At 35.7% G+C, this 8,753-nt stretch overlaps 1 protein-coding gene across 1 annotated transcript; it reads right to left on the reverse strand.

The window, feature by feature from the left end:
- Nucleotides 1–6,342: 6,342 nt before the first annotated feature.
- Nucleotides 6,343–8,468, reverse strand: LOC125210033 (cyclin-D4-1-like). Its single transcript, XM_048109635.1, has 7 exons — nt 8,017–8,468; nt 7,673–7,759; nt 7,470–7,568; nt 7,184–7,385; nt 6,995–7,095; nt 6,763–6,913; nt 6,343–6,721 (listed from the first exon to the last, which is right to left on the reverse strand). Exons 1-7 carry the CDS (start codon nt 8,329–8,331, stop codon nt 6,642–6,644), a joined length of 1,035 nt encoding a protein of 344 aa, XP_047965592.1. The 5' UTR covers nt 8,332–8,468; the 3' UTR covers nt 6,343–6,641.
- Between the last annotated feature and the right edge of the window lie 285 nt (nt 8,469–8,753).

Raw genomic sequence — 8,753 nt, forward strand, 5'->3', positions numbered from 1 at the left:
ACTATCGGCTCCGCAGAATCAGCTGGGAACCAATTCGGTTGTTGTATCCGAAGCAGCGGCTACTGTAGACAATGGAGCTGCGCAAACAGTTTGTTAAGGCTGTCGCTGAACTCGGTGGCTCAGTTCCATTTTTTCCACAGAATTTTATTTGTTTTGGAGCATTGTATATTCAAAAATTGAAGATATAAAATTTCCAATGTTTCAATGCAATGAAATATGATTTTGCTTAAATATTTGCACAGAATCGAACAAAATCATACAGATAAATTTTGCAAGTTTGAATTTGCTTTATGAAGTAAGTGCCTGCATTATGGTAAGTTTATTAGGTGGGATTCTGACATGGGAAGGTACTCTGAGTTTTATTTTATTTTTATTCTTATAAGTTTATTTAATTTTGTGACTAGGAAAGATATTAGAACACTGGAAATAAAAATACTGAATTTTTCTAAATTCTAATTTTAAGAATAGTGTGTGATCGAAATTGTTTTGCTTAAACTCTAATTTGTTTCGACCATATACTTATTGCTCCCTCTACTTTTATTTACATCTATGAAGATCGAAATTCGAAATTTACAATTTACAAGTTTCTCACCCTAGTTTAGTGTTCAAAATGTGGGGGATGGATCCCCTGCTGTGTAGTGAAAACACAGCACCATGCTGTGCCCTAGAAACGACGGCGTTTCATGTTCACCGCCTCTTTTCTTTCTTTTCTTGTTTACGTGAGTTTTATTTAATAAACTTTAATTGGAATCCAACAACGCCGCATTCTTAGTAGTAGTGTTTTAATATTTCTTTTCTTTCTTTACTAGTTGTTCATTTTGTATGATAATTTAATCTTTAATTAGTTATTTTATTGATAATTTTTATAAAACTAAAATAAAAGCCAGCTTAATAATGTCTGTGAAAACTATTTTTTTAAATATACCAAAAATCTAAACTAAACTATAATTTGAGATTAAAAATTTATGGAATTAGGACTGATTATATTACAGTAATAAGGGACCGATATGGACTTCTATTTGTTGTCAAATTTTAATTACTCTCCAAATTAAGTATTACCAAATTTAATCTTAGGACTAATATTTATATAAATAAAAATAATTGCAATAGATTTTTAAAAATACACTATTCTAACATATGGACTTCTATTGTTTGATAAATTAATTATTCTCTTAAGTACTATCGTCAAATTTAATTAATTAACCTTAGGACTGATATTTTGCTATATAAACAGAAAAATTGCAAAAGTTATTTTAGTTTTATAAAAATGTATCAATAAAATAACTAATTAAAGATTAAATTATCATACAAAATGAACAACTAGTGAAGAAAAGAAATACTACTACTAAGAATGCGGCGTTGTTGGCTTCCAATTAAAGTTTACTCCTATTAAATAAAACTCACGCAAACAAGAAAAGAAAGAAAAGAGGCAGTGAACATGAAACGCCGGCGTTTCTGGAGCACAACATGGTGCTGTGTTTTCGCTACACTTTGAGGAGATGGTTATTGGTTAAGGTCTTCGTCCTTTAAAAATATTATCATGATCCCTTCTCATTGGCTTTAAATGTTAATTTTATACTTTCACGAAGATTAACGACAATTGTGTAATGGAAGGTCGAATAGTGTAAAATAAACTTTTCTGAAGTTAGAGGTGCAATATGCAAAATGTGTATTTTAGTTTACTCCCTCTTAAAATTGGAAGCATGGTATTGAGTATTGACATAAATAAATGGACATGGGCCAGACAGAGCCGAAATATTCATGTAATTACAGTTCCTGTTTTAATTGCTAAATAATTTGCATATAAATTTGTCAACCACAAGACTTGAAAGTTGTATGGATGAAAGATTCAAATTTGACCATCTCATTTCTCAAATAAAAACAAATAAACTATATTTCCACAGCCTTCTATAGTCATAGTATTTGATAAAACTAAAATGTTCTTGAACGTACAAGTATACAACTCACAATTTTTCCAATTTAAAACTCATGTGTGATCCTCATATTCTTTTATATACACTCAATTATATACAGCACTTATATGAATCTAACTTATAACCAAAAAAAATACCTTAAACCAAATAGTATAATCTAACAGGTCAACAAAAGTGGTGAAAAACATGCAAAACCACAAACAAACAAATGCAGCAAATTTTTCGGGAGACTTTTGAATAAAGCAAAGTTCAGCAGAGCTGGTGCCAGTGAAGAATTTGTGGTGAAATTTTTCACATGGTACACAAGTTTGGTTACTAGACAAATTATGAAAAGTATCATTTATTTTTAAACATAATAATGAGCAAATAACATAACACGAAAATGTAGAGATAGGATAAATGTTGAAACAATAGTACTACTACTTTTTTTTTCTATTTGAATTTGATGATTGTAGGCTTTTAATTAGGGGATAAGACTGATAGTATTGCAGATTTGCATAGAACTATCCTTTAAATTATGAGTGTATCTTAATGTATCATGATTCATAATTAATATTCGCAGTGTGTAAAATGATTCACTAGTCGTGTAGCTCACTGTTTTAACTAATTATCATTAACTAAACAAATAATTGTATAAAAGTGTCATAAAAAGGAAATAGAAAGATCCTTGTTTGAAAACCCCACCGAAATTGAAAAATCTGAACAAATTTGAAACCGGAGTTGGGTATCCAGAAAGATGAAATAAATTAGTCATGTGCAACAGAAAATAGAAATAAGTTGTTAAGGAAAGTAAAAAAGAAAAAGGTAAAATTCTTGCACAAAACAGTCAAACAAAAAGGGCTATGTGTGCGTAGATATGGCCCACTTGACCCATTCGAGATCACCCAACACCGGTTTTTACTTAAATTTAAAATTCGCGCCACAAAAAGTTGACCCGACACCACTTTCTCATATATACAGTAGTACGAGTAATATTAAACAATCCTTTGGCGATTTCTATTTTTAAATACCAATAAATGTATTCCTCCATGAGTCCATCCATGTATAATTCAATTATTATATTTTAATAAATAATCCCTTTATCTTTTAAAAATTATGACTTTAAAAAGACATGAAGGGATTATGTACCATTTCTACCATTTCTTAAGTCATTTATAAAATGAAAATGAAATTATGTCGTACAAAAAATATTAATGTACATACCCTTCACTACATTAAAATATCATTTATTGTGTAAAAGAACAAACACAAGAATATATGTTTTCATACATGAAAGTATCACTATACATTTATTTACTACAAATATCATTTATGATATCCTTATTGTGTAAAAGAACAACACAGGAATATATGTTTTAATACATGAAAGTATCATATACATTTATGCAACGGTGAATCTAGAAATTAAAAATATGGAACGGTGAATCTAGAAATTAAAAATATGGAGTCGGACGAGAGAATTAATATAATAATATTTAAATATATACTCTAGAAATAAAAAATGGTGGAGTAAAATAGTAATAAAAATACATTATAAATGAAACATCTCTACTTTATATTAAGCGCGATAATTGACCTCAACAAGTATTCAGATTCTGAAGCTAACTTAAAATTATTTCACTGGAAATAGTTACGAATACACTCCTTCCTTCCGCGAATAAGAGTCTCATTTCATTCTGGCACAAATTTTAAGAAATGTTAATAAAAGTGGGTTTGGCACAAATTTTAAGAAATGTTAATAAAAGTGGGTTGAAGAAAGTTAGTGGAATACGAGCTCAACTTGTATATATTAGTTTTAAATGATATGTGAGTAGAATGAGTTAATGGACTGTGAGGTCTCTTTACCATTTATAGTAATAATGAACCGGGACTCCTATTTGCGTACATACCAAAATGCAAAAACGGGACTCCTATTCGCAGAAGGAAGGAATATCTTTTAGTCATTGTTCGTGTTCAACATTAGTACTAGAAGAACGAATGAAAACACATGATCTTTATAAAAGAAATGTATCCATTAATCTAAAATGAAAAGTAATTAAAAATGAATGTTCAAAAGGAAAGATAATTATTATATTTATTAAAATTAGATAAAAATTTTATTAGTTACAAAAATAAAAGTAAAAAATAATAAAACAAGATTAAAAAATAATCAATAAACTACTACAAAATAAAAGTAAAAAAGTAATAAAACATGATTAAAAGATGAAACCGAGAATTTATATGATTAAAAGATGAAACCGAGAATTCTTATAAATAAGTTTAAACTCTTATATAATGATAAAATTATTAAAAAGAAAAGTATTGATTGTAAAGTTTAATTAATTAAAAGCCTAAATCTAAGCCCATAAAAAGAAGAAGGGAAAAGGAAAATAATGGAGGTCATCGGAAAAACTGTGATGCTGCATGCTTGAGGTCTGAGGATGAATCATGAGGCAGAGTTCCGGTTGCCGTGGGGTCGGGGGCTGTTGGGAGGAGTCTTCCAGCGGTTCTCCAGGGACGGCGGTGGGGTCGGCCGACCCCATCTCCATCCGCCGCTGCATTTATGTATTCCCTCCGTCCCATAAAAGTTGAGACAAAAATTTTGAGCACGGAGATTAAGAATTTATATTAAATAAATAGGAGAGATGAAAAAAGTAGGAAAGATAAGAGAGAGTAAAGTAAATGATGGAATAAAATAAGAGTGATTAGATGTTTTGTCTTTAGTTAAAAAAGGAAATGACTCAACTTTGTTAGGACGGACTAAAAAGGAATATGACTCAACTTTTATGGGACGGAGGGAGTACTACAAATATCATATAGAGCATCTCCAGTGGCAATAGGTCAGCCCATAGGCCAGCCACAGAGCTAGCCACTCTCTCTCCCTGCCACGTCATCGGCACTAAAATTTCACCTGCCACATCAGCATTTTAATCAAATAGGCTAGCCTAAGGCCAGCCACAGGCTAGCCGCTTGATAAAAATAATTCAAAAAAAAATACATTTACGGAATTAAATTTAGGATAAATTACGGAATTAAATTTACGAGACATATACGGGAAAATTCATTCATTCACTTCATTTAAATAAAAAAAAGGTACATATATAAAAAAAATAACATGATTTTTAAAAAAAAAACGGGCTTCCACACATGAGCCCCGCCGCTCTCTACTCCTCATCGTCGCCGCCGCCACCCGGGGTATCTGAGCCCGCGTCTGAGCCCCACCAGTGCCCTCGTGGCATCCAAATCCACCTACATGTTCTCGAGCATCGATTGAAGAAACCTCTTCTCCGTGGGGTTAGTTGCGGCCCTCCACTCTTGGAAGACCTTGTATATCCGTTCCTCCGTTTTTTAACGCGAGAATAAGGTGTACGCGCGTGGAGGAGGGGGTGCCGAGATGACCTCCTGTGGAGATAGGGGGGATCCTCCCCTCGCTGCCCGTTGCGCCCGCTTTTGGCCACCGGGCGAGAGGCGACAAGCAAAGGATGGAGGGGACGGAAACTCCTCAGCATCCGGGGGGAGGTCGTGGGATCCGCCGCTGCTGCCGCTGTAGTCGCCGGAATAGTTCAGCCTCTGCTTCTTCGGCCACCCGGCGTCGCACCCCGCCCTGGAACTTCTCGAGAGTCCTTCGGCTACCAGGTCGCATTCCCGGACCGGCAAGGGTGACCCGCTATCCTGCAGGGCGTCCTCCTCGGTCTGCACAGTGAGTCGGCATGCGGGAGAGGCGTTGGTGTACAACCCGAAAATCGGCCGACCGCTTGATGCGTTCCCACCCTTTTCGGCACTCCTCCCCGCTGTACTCCTTTCCGTGCGGGCGGTCCTCTTTTGTTGTTGTCCATCGCTCGATATTGCTCTTGTACAGAAATTTAAAGAGAGAGAAAACTCATTAAAACAAGTGGTGCAAATGAAAATGAAACTAAAATCGCGTATATATAGGTTTACAAAAAATCTATAAAAAAAAATGAAAATTGGGCACTGGCTGATCGCTGCCCGATCGGCACGCCACAATGGCAGCCAGCGCCCTCAAATCGGCGTGGGCTAGCCGATTTCTTCGCCGATTCGCGGCTGACCGTTTCCAATAGTTCAGCTAGCCGACCGGCTAGCGACGCGAATCGGCTAGCCGGTGGACTAGCCGCTATTGGAGATGCTCTTATATACCCCACATTCGTATGTGCAAATATCGAAGTTAGTACATGTCTTGATTACCACATTATTGTAATATCATTATCGATACTCCTATATTACATTACATATCATCCAACAAAATAAATAACTACGATAAAAATCCTCACATCAACTATGACACAACCTTCAGCTTTGCAAAAGTGCTACTTAGTTCATTTTCAGAATTGAATTATCACCCGTATCAAAAAAAATACTATAAAAAGAAGCTGGATAATATTTTCAAGCCAAACTAGAATATCAGATATCATATTTGAAATTCACTCTTTCTTTTTAAACGCAAATGGAAATACATAATATTCCCGAATTTCCAGATAACAAATCTACATAAAAAATAATACTACTACTAATACCTCATTTATCAAGGCCTCTCTCTCTCTCTCTCTCAAACTATTTTAAAATTGTTTTGCTGGTTTTGTCCCAGGCATGTCACCTACCATTTCTTTTGATGCTCACATCTCCCTCCTTTTATTGTTTTATGTACTCCATAAAAAATGTAGCTAAACCTCCCACTCCCAACCCCCCCACCAAATTTAAATTGCCATCAATTCAAGAGGCACCATTTTGATCCAACTTCCTCCTTTTACTAGTGGAAGAACATCTCTCTTCACTTTTATAGCTCAAACATGCTGCATCCAACACCCCATTCGGTCACTTTTATAGCTCAAACATGCTGCATCCAACACCCCATTCGGGCTATAAGACGGTGATGACGACGACGACAATGATGAATGTGAGGCCACGCTCGTCGTGGTAGAAGCAGCAGCCCCGGTTATTGATACCAAATCTTGAATCAGCTCAAGACATTTCACCACTTTCCCCTGCACACATATATCAGATCTTGAAAACAAAGCAAGGGAAAAGTACACAAACTAATTGCCCCAATGCACTTCACTCACTACCTTCTCTTGTATGAAACTCTCATCGAAATCCACTTCCCCTGAGACATACAACCCCACAGCTTCAGCTATCTCAGACGGCTTGAACTCCAAGAAGTCGATACCTGCTTTCATTTCACAACCAAACATTGTCATACTTATGATTCCCACCACACAAATAACATTAACTTCAAAATGGTGCAATATCGACACCTTTGATCGTGCTAAAGATGATTTGTATCGACCTAGTGAGCAACGGCCCTGGTGGGATCCGAGCATCACTTGTTTTCCTGAGGTAGAACTCTATGAAGTTGAATGGAGTGTAAGGCTTGACATTCCAATTCAAGTAGCTCAGCACTAACATCTCCATTCTTTGTATGGTCTTCCCCTCAAACAAGAACTCCGGCTCCCCTGCCTGATCGATTAGCCCACATTGTCATCAATTTGAGTTGAGATCATCAAGTCACACACAGAAACAAGAAAGTTACATAAACTTCACCTGTAAATCGACTAGAGAAGGCACATTAACCTCGTCCGTTTTGGCTGCCAACGATAAGCAAGACACTTCAATCAACTGAATCACCCAATGCTTACCCTTCTGTTTATGCCAACATAATATAGTCAATCAATCACCATTACAAACCAAAACGTTAATCGAACTAATGAAATCCTGCATTTCATTTACTCTATTCAATCACATACAGGGAGGCTATACATTGACAGAAACCGATCCAAGTAATTCATTGCTAAATACAAGCAAAATTCTCCAAATTTGTGATGAGCACAAGCCTGCAAAGCACAGAAGAAGAAAGATTCACTTTGACTAAATAATGAAAGGATCTCAGCCTCATAGATTGCAATTAAATTGCTCAAGCAACCAATTATGGATGAACATAAATGCAGAAAACCACATAAAAATTCAACCTTTCACCATTCCTACAGAAGATAATTAGCAAATCAAGAGCCAGAAGACTTAATTTGATCCATAAACCTAAAAAATTCAATCAGATTAATCCCAAAAATGTAGTAAATGACAAGCAATTAACCTTGAACATCCAATCAAGAGCCTCCCTTCTCAAACTCAAATCCAACTCTCCACTTCTCAACCTCACGAGATAATCATTTCGAGGCAAATGCTCTCGTTCTCTCTCCATCATCCAACCAAGGCATTCCTCTGTGAGAAACGGCAAAGGAATGAATTCTGATCTGCTCTCGGCCTTTCCACCATTGATTTGATGATGGATTTGATGATTGAAAGTTTCAACGGAATCGCTGTCGTCAAAGCAAAGGCTTTTGGTTTCTTCATCGCAGAGCAGCAGGTCTGATGCTGTCCCACAGTCAAAGCCTTTGTTTCCAGACATGGAATTGATTATAATAATGTGAGTGCCAAGATATCAAAACCTCATAAAGATTGGGTTTTTATGGGGTTTATTGGCATCTTTATCATGTAAAGATTGGCATTACGCCTCTGCCATTTCTGTGAGGAGGCCAGAGCGAGGGAAATAAGAGAGGTTGTGAGAGAAAGTGTATATTGAAGAGAGGGAGAGGTGTTGAATAGACAGTGGTGGTGAGGAGGAGCTTTATGTAGAAACTAGTATATCCCTGCGCAACTGAGAAAATTCGTAGTAAATCGTATAATTCGCGTGAGATATGAATAAAGGAAATTATTTAACATATTTTATGCCCAAAAGTTTTGTACCAATTTAATTGGGACAAAGAGAGTACAATTTTAAATATTTATGTATAAAATATTGAATACAATTTTAAATATTTATGTATATCC

The sequence above is a fragment of the Salvia hispanica genome, chromosome 1 (genome assembly GCF_023119035.1).
Source record: "Salvia hispanica cultivar TCC Black 2014 chromosome 1, UniMelb_Shisp_WGS_1.0, whole genome shotgun sequence".
NCBI classification, from domain to species: domain Eukaryota; kingdom Viridiplantae; phylum Streptophyta; class Magnoliopsida; order Lamiales; family Lamiaceae; genus Salvia; species Salvia hispanica.

Coding starts and splice junctions, on each gene's coding strand:
- LOC125210033 (XM_048109635.1), bottom strand. CDS start 8,331: ATGTCTGGAAACAAAGGCTTTGACTGTGGGACAGCATCAGACCTGCTG. Junction 7,569..7,672: donor TGTCAATGTATAGCCTCCCT/GTATGTGATTGA, acceptor TGGCATAAACAG/AAGGGTAAGCATTGGGTGAT. Junction 7,096..7,183: donor CATCTTTAGCACGATCAAAG/GTGTCGATATTG, acceptor AAATGAAAGCAG/GTATCGACTTCTTGGAGTTC.